This window comes from Fonsecaea erecta, assembly GCF_001651985.1.
Source record: "Fonsecaea erecta strain CBS 125763 chromosome Unknown Scaff5, whole genome shotgun sequence".
In the NCBI taxonomy this organism is placed as follows: domain Eukaryota; kingdom Fungi; phylum Ascomycota; class Eurotiomycetes; order Chaetothyriales; family Herpotrichiellaceae; genus Fonsecaea; species Fonsecaea erecta.
Genome location: NW_017387248.1, coordinates 1,442,377 through 1,455,147, shown reverse-complemented (window position 1 = coordinate 1,455,147; position 12,771 = coordinate 1,442,377). Strand labels below are relative to the sequence as shown.

Below are 12,771 nucleotides of genomic sequence, written 5' to 3'. Positions count from 1 at the left end.
CATCCTGTCTGGTTTAGCCACTGCTCCGGTGAGATGGGTGTCAAAAGCAAGGCCAGAGGGGCATCCACCCACAGGCCTCTTGAAGGAAATGGGTGAAATGTAATAGAAAGACAGGCTACCAGTGACCAGTGAGTACTAAAGTGTTAAGGAAGATGGCGGGATTCTCAGATCGACAGGTTGACGAACTTTCGACGTGGGCCGAGGTTTCTCCCCGCCATTGCAATTGTTGCTGCTGTTGCCAAGAGAAGGTAAATCGACGCCCTACTCACCCCTCTTTGGGACGAGGGTGATGCCGCTCTGTACTCACTGCTAGCCGGATCTTTCTTCTGACTGCTGGTCATGTTCTGTCGAAGAGGTCTCCATACACTTTTAGTACAGCACAATGGTAGGTTGCTTACATGCTCATCTCTGCGAAATCTATGGCTAAGTGATCTATTTAACACAGTTAAGTAGTCTATGCGCTGATCATTGCGCTCGCTGGCCAGGCTCCTGCACTTGCCGATTCCATTGACGACCTTTCACAGCTGCTGGAGACGGCGGTTGGGCTTCTAAGATCATAGGCACTACCTGGATCGAGCATTGAATGCGGCCTTGAAATCGTAAGTTCCATACACAGAAAGCAGCGGCTGCGCAGCCTTCGAACGCGATGAGACTGCAATGGCCATCGGGATGTATGACGTGGAAAGATTGGTACATCTGCTGGGTGCCATTTTTCCCAACTGATTGAAGTAAATAGTCCCTCTTGGCTGTCACTCGGTTGCTAAAAATGAAGCATGGGTTTTTTTACACTATTGAAGACTCAACAGAAGAGCGAGAGACTTGAAGTCAACATGAGCAGTTGCATGCAGAGTGCAGGCCACTGACGGGCTGATGGACGTCATTCTACATCGCCCCTTTCAAAGCACTCTCTCCACGCAACGTCCGACCTCAATCTCGGTCCTTATAAGCCTCTGGCCGCCATAACCCTTTCAACAGCCACCTTAGCCTTCTCTTCGGCCCCGAGGAAAAGTCTGCAGGCATCTGCGAACCTTCTATTCAGCACTGCATTCTCTGCGATAAATTGGTCAAGCTTTCTCCCGCCATCCACCACAAAGTCTATATCCATCGTGGCTTGCACTCCATTCCAGTCGGATCCGGAAAGCGGATCCAGGGTCTCCAGTGTCTTCAGACGCTCCGCAACGGCGAATTCAGCATACGGATGTTTAGGCTTCTTGTTAAGCACCGGAGGAAGGGTATCCAGTGTCTCCATGAGCTTCTTGAGATTGGGGCCCTGAATAGTGACATGTTGACAACCCAATTCGGCCATCGCAAGAACCTCAGTAATGTTAAAATGGCTGTGGTAAGCAGTAAGTGTCAACAGCAGCTCTGTAATAATCCGAGCAGCGCTCTCTGGCGCGCGACTTACCTCGCAATGACCATAATCGGTTGCTCCTTTCCAGTCTGTACATAAGCTTGGGCAAATGTCTTCAGCATGTGTATTACGCGGGCTGACATGGGATGCTAGAGGGACTGTCAGCTTGTTGCACCGATGTGATAACAAATGGACAGAATGTACCTCGAGAGCTGGGTCCTTGACCTGTGGACGTAGCTTTGGATCAAAATGTGCTGCAATTTCTAGTATAAAGGTAAGTTTGGTATGCAGCTAGCGGAGAGTTTGAAGACTGACCATTGTAGTATGGGCTGATAAATAGGCAGTTTGACTGGCTGGCTGCGATAGCTTGCTCAAGAGAGAAGACAGCCGTCGCTAGCGTGCGAATGCCTTGCGCATTGAGCTCGAGAGCTGCCGAAGCCGCAGCTCCAGAAAATGGCACTTTGATTGCGAAACGATCTCTTGACACACCGGCTTTCTCAAACTCGTCGGCATATTCGTGGCATTGTTTGATTATGGCAGCACGGTCATTCACATGACGAAGGGAGGTCTGGACGAGGACACGACCAGACAAATATGGGACATTCCTGGCACAGAAGGTCACAGCCTGAGATCTCCCAGCGCTCGTCAGAACTGAAAACATGCGAGCATTCACGAAATGGCTAGAATATCGCGTACCGCCATGTTATACACTTTCTCCCAGCCCTCCTTGCCATACTTGTCAACAAGCTCCTCTAGAAGCGTCTGGTTCTCAGGCTTCAGCAGCTCTTTGGTAATAACACCTTGGTTCGAAGTCTCTGATCGACTCAATTAGCGATCTGAGACGCTCTTTCACCAACCCTCAGGTGTCAATGACATACGGTTGTGAGGAGCGAAAGGCAAGCTCCTGATAAGTTCTGTGTCCACATCATCGACGTCGACATTGCAGAGCTCTTCGAGTCTGTCGAGAAGGGAGCGTGGTGCCATGATGTATGCGATGGCCAGAGTTGTACTTGTCGACGAGGTTTAGGACAGACAAGCTGTAATGCCTCGATCCTAACAAGGAGAAAACTAGTATTCGATGCCCATTTGGTACTCTGTGCGGTCCGCTAGTCTGAGCGCAGGAACAAATGACCAGAAGCCTGGTTTTCTTTTGATTCAATCCGGTGCCGTCTTTGTTTATTCCTCCGACTCTCTTGTTTTCCCGATACCGGTGGACGTCTCCTGTCTCCTCATTACGCCTCGTCACGGAGAAAACTGCGGCATCCGCCACCACAACCCACCAACTCGTCCTGAGGGGCTGTTGGTCCATGGTTCTTTGCCGGCGGTCCGCCATCCGCCGCTAACCATAGATGATATGAGGTACAGTTCTAGCGGCAACACCACGATACTGGAATGAGACAACTCACCATCATCGAGTCCAGCCCCAGCAGATTGAGAACTTTCCATGCAGACACAGCGGCACCTCTTCGTGGTGTCACATCTTAAGACGATGGTACTCTGGGTCTACTTCGGCAACTACAATGGAGAGACTCAAAAATACAGGCTGGGAGGAAGCAGTGACTGAATGACTGTTCCTTGCTTTCTCAGCCTCTTTCTAGGCCAAACTGCGTTCGTACTGCATTCATACTGCAGGACCAATAGCAGCTCTCTAACACCACCTCCTCCCTCCCCCCTTCGGTGTAACAAAACACTTTTCTCCTCCTTGATCCACGGTTCTACAAGCAACATGATCTCAAAAGAACCCTTTGTCGAGCAAGCGACGAACGGGCAGCAGGGCCCAGAAAGCGACTCAACCAGGGACCTCTTTTCGCTCGACCACAGAACAATTATCGGTATGTGACAAGACAGAAATGTGGGATCAATAATGTTGTCCATTTCCCGCCATACCACATCTTCTGCAAGAGCGAGCACTTACCCTGAATACAGTAACCGGCGCCATGGGCGGGATGGGCGTCGTGGTGGCCAAGGCGATTTTGCAGTCTGGCGCTGACGTGATTGCTATCGATCGCGACGCGGAGCCCAAGGCTTCTCACACAGGTATGGCTTTGCGACAGACCACCACACCAAACATGGCTTCAAATAACTAACGCCGGTGCCTTTAGAAGACCTATACAGAGCCGCGGAGAAGAGCGGGACCGTCGTCGCCTACTGCCAATGCGACATCTCCAACCTCGAGTCGACCTACGCTATGTTCGAAGACGCCGTCGCCGCCGCCCGATACCCCCTGCGCGGACTGGTCAACCGCGCCGCGATCGGCTGGGTTAGCCCGTCCATTAACTTCCCCGTCGAGAATGCGAAGCGTATCATCGAAGTCAACCTCGTCGGGACGCTGATATGTGCGTAGGCAGCGGCGCAGCTGGTCAAGAAGCACAATTTCTCCGCCAGTTTTGTCTTCATCGCGAGCATAAGCGGATACATGGTCAACAAAGTGTGTTGCTTTTTCATTGTCCCTACAAAGGCCATCCTTTTCTCCAATGACACCACCGCGGCTGAGAGAGAGACACACACATGAGGGCTGACATTGTGGTTGTCCTCTTTGGATTCTGGCAGGGCACACCCAACGCGGCGTACGCGGCCTCCAAGGCCGGAGTGCACCAGCTCACGCGCAACCTGGCGTCCGAATGGGGCTCCTCGACCGACGACGCGGGGCCCTCGATCCGAGTCAACTCGGTCAGCCCCGGCGTCATCCGCACCCCGATGACCGCGGGCGTGCTCTTAGACAGCAACTTTGAGCACTTGTGGACCGAGGAGACGATGCTGAAGCGGCTGTCCGCGCCGGAGAATTACAGAGGGCCCATTATCTTTCTCCTGTCGGATGCAAGCTCGTACGTCACGGGGGCGGATCTGTTAGTCGACGGAGGGTACACGGGCTGGTGATGGAGATGTGGTTCGCTTGTCAAGGAACAGCAGAGCGGGTAGTTGGTGATGAGCTTGGAAATTGGGTTTGACGATAATTCATTCATGGGCCATGGGAAGAATTCATTCGGTCGCATTTGGCATGCAGCTGCTGCCGGGTGCTTTTCGAGGAAATCTAAATTAGAAAGCAAGCATGATGAAGGGAGCATTCTCGGTACGGTTCCCTGAATAAAGGCATTTCTGGCGTGACAGCTGGTGCAGGTAGTGCGCCGCAACCCTGCGCCGTGACAGAATTCATGAACTAGAATTGATTGTTCTGCCATCGCTGCTTTCCCTGTGCTTCTACCGCAATGCTCTGCCTTCTTTTGTCCCTCACAATATGGCGATCGCATTGGCCATACTACCAACACCGCCTAATTTTGTCAGTTAAGATTACCACTCGACTTGGTGAGAATGATCTATTACCTCGGACATTATTGGGAGCACTGGCCAAGAAAAAGGTCCATTTCTTGTCGGCCGCGCAGCAGGAGGCAAGAGCGTCGAGGTCCCAGAGTTCGCCGATCGGACAGCCCCAGAGCGCCAGGAGGTGTTCGTGCAGGTAGAAGCCTTTGTGTATGATTCAACCTGTCAGCCATGAATCCTCTTCGCAGCTGTGTCATCGCAAAACAGCCGGGATCATTTTGAAAACCCCCTCAAACAATAACATACCAGCGTCCGACGGCATGGCCTCAAATCCAGGCTGGTCTCCGGCCACGGCGGCAAAGTACGAATCGTGCAGAAAGTCGAGCATTTCTTCGCTCTGCTCGAGCCCGATGTAGCGTTGGCCGTCGTCGGGCGTGAATTCGTGCCGCCGGAGGTGCATCTTCGCCTTTTGCTCGTCGCTTAAGGACGACTCGTGCTCCAGGAATCCCGTGCGGACGAGGAGAATGTCCCCGACGCGAATATCGCCGCCGACGCTCTCGGGCTTCAGGTTCATGCCTTGACTGGCTGCCACCTCGACCAGGGTCTGGTGGGAGATCTTGTAGTTGTCAAAGTATTTGACTTGAAGACCGTTGGCTTGGGCGTACCTGCCGAAGTCGAGCAGCACACCGCGGCCGGCGATGCCATGTGTAGCCCACGCCTGCACGCCGAGCTTCGGACCGCCCTTGTATATATCTCTGGCGGACACCTAGGGTAATATCCTGGTAAGAATGTGCGACTTGATGGAGGCCCTGCCTTCCCTCTCCCCTTGGTCCCGGGATCTCTGAAGCTCACCTGGTTGTAAAAATAGCCAGACGGGACATGACAGAACTAGTAAGCCATCAGCGGGTTAGCTCGTCTGTATCGCCCCAGGTAACAGGCTCAGCGTCCATGGGACTCACATGATGGAATCCGTCCCACTGTGAACTTGACTGTGGATTGACCACATAGACTTCGTCAAAGGCATGAGGCGCAACCTGCGTAAGTCTGTGCTCAAAGGCAGCCCGTCCGTACATGGGTGGAGAGGGCTGATCCAAGGGGAGACTGTGTGTGATCCATATCACAGTCAACAAGGGTTGGCCAAGGGAAGAAGTATCCCTCACTGGCGTTAGCCAACGAGACTTACTTGAGGTTCACGACTCGGCCCTGTGTCGCCTCCTTCATTGCATTCAGAATCCTTTCGGGTGTAAGGAGATTGAGCCGCCCGAGCTGTGTTGCGGATAATTCAGTTAGTACGAGCCTCTGAAGTTGGTGATAGACGATGGTTTCCGAACCTCGTCTTCCTCGCCCCAGATCCAAGCAGCTCCAGGCGGTTGGCCCTTGCGAGGGACTAGGTCTTTGCGAAGCGGTAACATATTTGCAGTCCGGAGTCAATGGCTGCGGCCGAAAGCGAAGAAACCGAAAGCGAAGAAACGTACGGCGTTATGTGCGTTTGGGTCGAAATAGGCACCCCGATATAAAGTAGATGCCAAAAGACTTTTGAGACACTAAACTCCCAAATGTCGGGAATTCGTGTCGCGTAAAGGCATGCAAAGTCATGTGCATTGCTCGAACTGTTTCCGACTTCTTCAGTACACGACCTCGGCCGGGCACACACAAGTATCAAATTTGGGCTGAGCCAGGTTTGTTCCCAAGGCGTCCCGGCGTCCGGCCTTTTCGGGTTGCCGGATCCCTTGATTGCGGCAATATCTCTCAAAAATCTCCGGGAGCCCCAAACTGAAGGGGATTTCTCGAACGTCAGTTGATGCAGTCCTTCATGGTGTTCTGCGCCTTTATGCGGACAGTAGTCGATTTCAACGACTTATGAGAAAGGTCAGCAATATGATGAGGGAGTGGCTTGGAAAGTTTCCCTACCCAAAAAGTGCTTTTCGAGGGCGATGCCTTGGTATGAGTACCCGCGAATCCTGCAGAACGGACTGCAGATTGCCAGATTCTAACTGTACAACATTCCTGGTTCATCTAATTGTTGCCATAGAGCGCGTTCTACAACCAACTCGTCGTCGCATCAAGTTACGCCTTCCTCAAACCTGACCCGCCAGTCCGCATTGCAATATGCATAGTGCGCCTTTGTGTATTCCCAATATTCCGGATACCATCCGGTGAATTGCCAATCAATGACGGCAACAATCTTGCAGTTGCGCACGATCAGATTACGAGGGTAGATATCGGCGGGAGCGAAGCAGGTTCTGTATTGGCGGGTATGAAACCGCGTGATAACTTCGCCGAAGACTTGGGAACAGTTCTCGAGCGGGATATTGCCATGCAGAAACGAATGGAACGAATTAATGTTGTTGAAAGGGCCAAAGGGGCGATACCCTACTCGGACGTCGAAACATTGTCCAAGTTCTGATAAGGTAACGACTCCCTATTGTGGCGGGTCGAGCTGTCGAAGTTGCTCAATGTAATTAGCTATCTGTCGAATAATGGCCTACTTCTCATCACTCGATAGGACGTCGCCTGCCCATAACGCTTGTAGAGTGTCGCCTTGGATATATTCCATCTCGATGTAGAGGCGTCCGTCGACTCGATAAGCTCGATGGACCTCAGGCACAGGTATAGAGGTGTGTTTCGCGACATATCTCAAGCCTTCAAGTTCCGCTGAGGGACAGGGACCTTTGATGATTCGATCGCTGCTAACCCTGACCACGAGGGATCCTAAGTACCCAAAGCGCTTCTTGCCTAACTAGAGCCGAGCTCGAAGGAAGAAGGATATTAGCTTCGACAAAATGGACATGATGACAATGGCTATGAAGAAGCTAGACCTGGGCGTGATAGGCGACGAAAGGAACGACTCTTGGAAGGGCATCGCAATAAAAGCGGCGGCCCTTCATGACTTTTTGACTCCAAAGAGCAGGTGGGCCGAGTTCCAAAATAGGGACCTGCTTCAAACGACATATTGCCAGTGACAGGTACTACTCCATCAACGCAGAACTGGCTCACATTCAGCTCAAGGTGACCGTCGTCTATATATGCTTCTTCTCTACTCTTGCGAATAACAGTTCCCCCTCTCCCTTATTGCTGATGCTGGCCATATCTGACATGGAGGAAGAAGGAAGCAAGGGATCCACCACACTGGGGGAGATGAATAGCTGTAATAGTACGATTCTATAGCTATCTACAGAACACATGCTGATCAGTCAAGGCTCTGGATTGTATCGGCCAATTTGCGCTCGCCGCTAGCAAGTTGTATTGCGATGTGTATCCCAAATCCAATGACTCGGGCACGCTGAGCCACAAAGAGGTGACAATGTCAGGTTTCTGGCTGAGTGGGGACAAGTTCGTGACTTGTGCTCATCTTCTGGACATTCACGCCGACACGAATGTGGACGAGACAGAGCGACGGCTGCGCAACCCAAGTCTGGCGACAGCACGTGTTTCGACGGCGAGAGTCTCACGCCGACGTGGGGAGAGGGATGGTGAGTCGGCTGATGATCAGACTGTTATAACACGCTGCTAACTCTCAGCAGTGGGACCAGCGTACCATGTCCACTTGTTGAAGGTTTGCAGAGCCTCAGACCTTGCTATCTTTGTCTTGAACTCTGAAGCCGCCGGAAGCAAATACACATCTCGCCACCCGGTGCACTCCATCGACCCTAGATCGTTGGAACCCCTATCGCCCGGTAACAGTGTGTCGTCCTCGAACTACTTCACTGCATAGTACCCAGGTTCCAAAAAAGACATACGTGACACGGAGCTGTCATACATACTCAAACCCATTGGGGCAGCAGCAAATGTCCAAGATACTTACGAGTTCATGGGTCAAGAGGTCAGAAATGACTACTCTCCAAAGTCCCTCCTAGGACCCCTACCTGTAAATTACATCCCCAGTCCAACAAATGTGCTCTGCGCTGACTTAACTGCTAGCATTATGAAGAGACGTTCATAACGAGCACCCGAAGTGTTGCGTTCGGCCCAGTCATGGCTAAGCAAGGGGCGAATATCTGTGGATCAGTGTACGGAAGTGGCAAGCTGACCGAAGCGCGGGAATGCAATATTGCTAGCTTCTTCGGCTGCAGTGGCGGGATGGTGTGTAGGATTGAGAAGAATCGAGGTGCTTGGAGAGTTCGAGTTGTTGGCCTCTGTGAGTCCATACCCGTGTTATCACTGTTCTCTAGGCGAAACTGCCACGGCTGACTGCTCTCCAGCTCACGGAGAAAGTCTGAACAACTCCACATACAACAGTATCCTCAGGATCACTGTTGCCGGCGTCGAGGAACTCAAGGAGCCCGTTATTGACCCGTTCCAGCTTGAAAAAGGCATTTCCGGTCTCCACCTGTGGAGGTGGTTGGATCCTGCCGTTGCGATGCTCATTGGGACATGATATTCGACGCGAAATGGGGCTCGGTGACACTCTGAAGATGAGACGGAAGGAAGGACAGCGAGCGAAGTGAAAAAAAAAATGAAAAAAAAGCACACACTATCAAGACGTCCATAATCCTTCCTAGGCTGGGCGAGCGACGGATGTCCACAGGAAAAGAAAGTCACACACAGTTGGGTTGCAAAAGTTCAAGAAACGGTCCGTCGGCGAGACCGGCATGATATTATCTTCCTGTCAATACGGAAACAAAGCATTGGCCAAAGACTTGGCCACTGACCCATTTGCCACCTCTGCTTCGACTTGCTGAGCATAAAAAGTGAAATGCGTCCCTTGTATCTTGAATGAGATGGCACGCGGTCTGCGCAGCTTGGGATTCCAGAGACGGCATTGCCCAGAGGTTTTTCGGCCTCTGGCGATCCTGTTCCTCCGCGCCTAGAATTCGCAAGTAATGAAGTAAATCTCGTCATGTCACCGCCAGCCAGGCACCCCGTGACACCTCGCAGGCTATCGGTGACATGTTCTGGTCAAACGAGTCACTCCGCTGTCCCTCGCAACAACTCTCCGCAGCCTGAACAAGAAAAGTGGGAACCAGCCCCAAAACCTGCGCGACTCTAGCCAGGGCCTTTCCTTGACTGGGCTCAGGCCACGCTACTTATCTTGGACCCTGGCTCGATCTTTCTCTCAGTGTAGCACCCCGAGCCGTGTTGATCGCTGCGCTCAAAACGGTACAAGGGTTCCAAGTGCTCCCCACGCCGGAAGAAGAGGTACCGTCTTAACGCCCATGGTAAGACCTAAAACGAATGAGAAATGGAAGCTTGACATGCTGCGAGATATACGCACCTTACTAACTTGATAGCTGATGAATCGTCTCGTCGGCACCGCAAAGACGTAGTCGAGCTCTTCCAGGGTGTAGCCACTGGTGTCTGGGACGAAGAGGAACATCAGAATGAAGACAAACAAGTTCATGCCACTAGATGGATGTCGCCGTCAGCACAAAAAGACTCTGCAAGGGACGTTAGGGGCTTGAACCATACGCGTAGAAACCGAATGCACCTGTCGCGGTGAATTTGCTCAACATCAGGGGAAACGTCAACGAGAGAGCCGAGGACAGGGCAAACGTCGCCGACACGGCCCAGCTGTTGCCGATCTCCCTGTGTGACAATGGGAAGGCTTCCGCAGAGTACACGAAAGCCACCGGCCCTATCGCGATCACCATCAGTCCTGTCGCCGCCCAACATGCGAGAATATCGACAAGGTGGGGGGATCTTACCTTGACCAACCGAGTAAAGAGCGGTGAATGCGTAGATGAAGAAGGCAATCATGCCAACATGCGCCTTGCTGGACTCTGGAATGTAGAAGCAAAAGCCCGCGGCGAGGAGCGTCCATGCCATATGTGGGAAGGTCGAGAGAAGTAAAGATCTGGCACCCACGAGTCAATTGGTTATCACCTTCGTAAAAGATTGACCAGTCTTACCTCCGACCGAACCTGTCAATGAGAAAGATTGCGGGGATGGCAAACGCGAAGTTGATGACACCGTAGCCCAGCGAAGTAAGTAGTGCGGTGTGCTCGGAGGCACCAGCTTGGACAAAGACCGTCGACGAGTAAAAGGCAATGATATTCATCCCTACGAGAGAGGGAGGTTAGCCTCAGAAATCGGGACTGTCTCTGCTAGAGGATGTCATGGAATGGGTAGCCTTAGCAAGAACAGAACATTCATAACATCTAAACCTGTTGCGTGATCTTTGTCAGAAGACTTGAACGTACCGCAGAATTGCTGGCCCATAAAGACGACCAAGGCTGCTATGGCGCTTCGTCGAATACGAGGGACCGTGACGAGTTCGCGGAGTCTAATAGCGTACGTCGACGCAGCCGCCATCTCGTATTCGATGACGAGCTGAGCATGGACGTAGTAGAGGTCGCGCGCTGCTTGTATTCTATGTTTTCGCAGTCGGCAGAGCGACTCAAACGCGTTTCGGTACCGATTCTTCTTCATCAGCCAACGTGGAGACTCTGGAGGTCCCATTAGCAGATAGCCAGGAAGGCACTCCAAGGACAACCATACCTGGACAGAAGAAGACGAGGAGGGCGAGCGGGACGGCTGGGATAAAAGCAGACCCAATCTGAAGCCTCCACGCAATTTTGCCGACCCGGTAGACCACGAGATTGGCGGCAAACCCGAGAAAGATGCCGAAAGCCGTCCACATCTGCCAGCCCATGACTAGGGCACCTCGAATGACGGCCGGAGAATTCTCTGCGGCGTACATGGGAATCGTCGCAGCTGTCCGAAAGCGTAAGTCTATCGACCTTATTGTGGGACAAAATGTTGATCAGAGTCTTTACCTTTGAGGCCCATTCCAAACCCCATGAGGAGCCTAGTCACGAGGAGCTGGTGCCAGTTTTGCGAGAGTGCACCGCCGATAGGTGTCAAGATGCAGAAAACCGCCGCCATAAAAGTTGCTCCACGACGGCCCAGGAGATCGTTAAACGGATCAGACAGCCAGCATCCCCTTCGCGGCGTCAGCACGCTAGGCTGCACGATGCAAATGCTCCAACTTACAAGATAGCAGAAGAGATATAGGGAGCAGCGTTGACCAAGCCGATCAGCCAGTTATCCCTACTGGAGCCAGACGCGATGCCAAATTCGACGGGGAACGTCAAATTGGCCCCGTTTGAGCCCGTTTGATCCCAGCCCCTTTTAGTGCATCAGCCTTGTGTCGTTTAGTCCGAGATTTCTGTGAAACTTACTGTACCGCTGCTCCGATCGAACAGACAAACACGGTGGCATATAGGGCGAATGGGTGGGCCCACCTGTGCGTGAGCTCGTGCTGCAGTCCCTCGAGCTCATCCGGATCGAGCTCTTCGATTTCTGCCAGTGGCACTGCGGCTTGAGCAACGTATGCACCTTTCTGCAGGAGCGGTAGGATGTCGAGGAGGTCCTTGTCCGTGGCAAAGCGTTCCACTTGCCGCATCAGACCATCTTTCGCAATTCCAGCCAGAGGGTTGACCAGTTTGTGCATGCGGGTTAGCATGATATCGCTGAGCAAAGTAATGGTGTTCGATCTGCGTACCTCGCCGTGCTGTTTTCCCTGATAGTCTCGACGGCAATGTGCCCTGTCGACGAAGTATGCCCCACCTCATCGTGAGAGGCAAGCTCGACCTTCGCAGACGCAAGTTTCTCGGTCATCTTGAATTGCAGGTGCCCTGAAGATGAAGACTTCAATCAGGGCGATGGGGTTTTTCGAGAGATAGTGGGAAGGTGGTTTGGGTCAAGAACAGTCATGAGCCTCGGGCGGGACTGAGAGTGCATTTTATGCTTGTGGTCGCAAGCTTGTCTACTTCCCAAAAGCCGACTCAGTTGATTCCAGACGGATGGATAGTTCAGACCCCACGGGGTAGAACAGTTGGGGTTGCGTGAGACTCTGACCACGTCCGCGGCACTCCGTGAAAAACAAATTGCGCCTGGCTGTATGCCCTGATACGTGGTATGGAATCCACAGCTCTGCAACCTTCCATGTTCGTATTAGCGGCGGTCATGTCCCCACTACACTCCCCACAAGCGGTCCGCCGGTGCCGCTTTAGACGCATTTCCGGTCCAAGTGGGGAATAACTAGTGGCAACGCAGACATTCTCGATACTGCGTGGCTGACTTTGCCGGCCAAGAGGTTTCCGAGGACGACAGAAATGTTGCTTCGGCTACTCACGACGGGATGCAATGATGATGGCCGCCAACATTTGGATTCAAGCTTTGGAACAAATCCTGGGATGGGGCTGTCAAGGAGTGGGAGA

The 12,771-nt window shown here is 52.6% G+C and overlaps 5 protein-coding genes across 5 annotated transcripts; 2 read left to right on the top strand and 3 right to left on the bottom strand.

The window, feature by feature from the left end:
• Positions 1-940: 940 nt before the first annotated feature.
• AYL99_06594 (hypothetical protein) lies at positions 941-2,335 on the bottom strand (the record flags this gene model as incomplete). The annotated part of the gene is made up of 6 exons (XM_018838103.1): positions 941-1,334; positions 1,406-1,500; positions 1,556-1,614; positions 1,667-1,976; positions 2,048-2,166; positions 2,230-2,335. 6 exons carry the CDS (start codon positions 2,333-2,335, stop codon positions 941-943), a joined length of 1,083 nt encoding a protein of 360 aa, XP_018692663.1.
• Positions 2,336-3,077: 742 nt separating this feature from the next.
• Positions 3,078-4,228, top strand: AYL99_06593 (hypothetical protein; the record flags this gene model as incomplete). The annotated part of the gene is made up of 5 exons (XM_018838102.1): positions 3,078-3,183; positions 3,278-3,388; positions 3,454-3,611; positions 3,696-3,779; positions 3,902-4,228. The coding sequence occupies 5 exons, from the start codon at positions 3,078-3,080 to the stop codon at positions 4,226-4,228; spliced, it is 786 nt and encodes a 261-aa protein (XP_018692662.1).
• Positions 4,229-4,579: 351 nt separating this feature from the next.
• Positions 4,580-6,021, bottom strand: AYL99_06592 (hypothetical protein; the record flags this gene model as incomplete). The annotated part of the gene is made up of 7 exons (XM_018838101.1): positions 4,580-4,620; positions 4,673-4,813; positions 4,916-5,375; positions 5,462-5,497; positions 5,569-5,710; positions 5,793-5,875; positions 5,941-6,021. 7 exons carry the CDS (start codon positions 6,019-6,021, stop codon positions 4,580-4,582), a joined length of 984 nt encoding a protein of 327 aa, XP_018692661.1.
• Positions 6,022-7,392: 1,371 nt separating this feature from the next.
• Positions 7,393-8,987, top strand: AYL99_06591 (hypothetical protein; the record flags this gene model as incomplete). The annotated part of the gene is made up of 7 exons (XM_018838100.1): positions 7,393-7,520; positions 7,576-7,757; positions 7,804-8,082; positions 8,134-8,292; positions 8,392-8,477; positions 8,531-8,747; positions 8,812-8,987. 7 exons carry the CDS (start codon positions 7,393-7,395, stop codon positions 8,985-8,987), a joined length of 1,227 nt encoding a protein of 408 aa, XP_018692660.1.
• A 635-nt stretch (positions 8,988-9,622) lies between these two features.
• On the bottom strand, positions 9,623-12,169 carry AYL99_06590 (hypothetical protein; the record flags this gene model as incomplete). Its single annotated transcript, XM_018838099.1, has 11 exons — positions 9,623-9,775; positions 9,825-9,954; positions 10,019-10,184; positions 10,255-10,403; positions 10,459-10,609; positions 10,750-10,995; positions 11,048-11,263; positions 11,326-11,492; positions 11,543-11,677; positions 11,731-12,062; positions 12,119-12,169. The coding sequence occupies 11 exons, from the start codon at positions 12,167-12,169 to the stop codon at positions 9,623-9,625; spliced, it is 1,896 nt and encodes a 631-aa protein (XP_018692659.1).
• Positions 12,170-12,771: the final 602 nt, after the last annotated feature.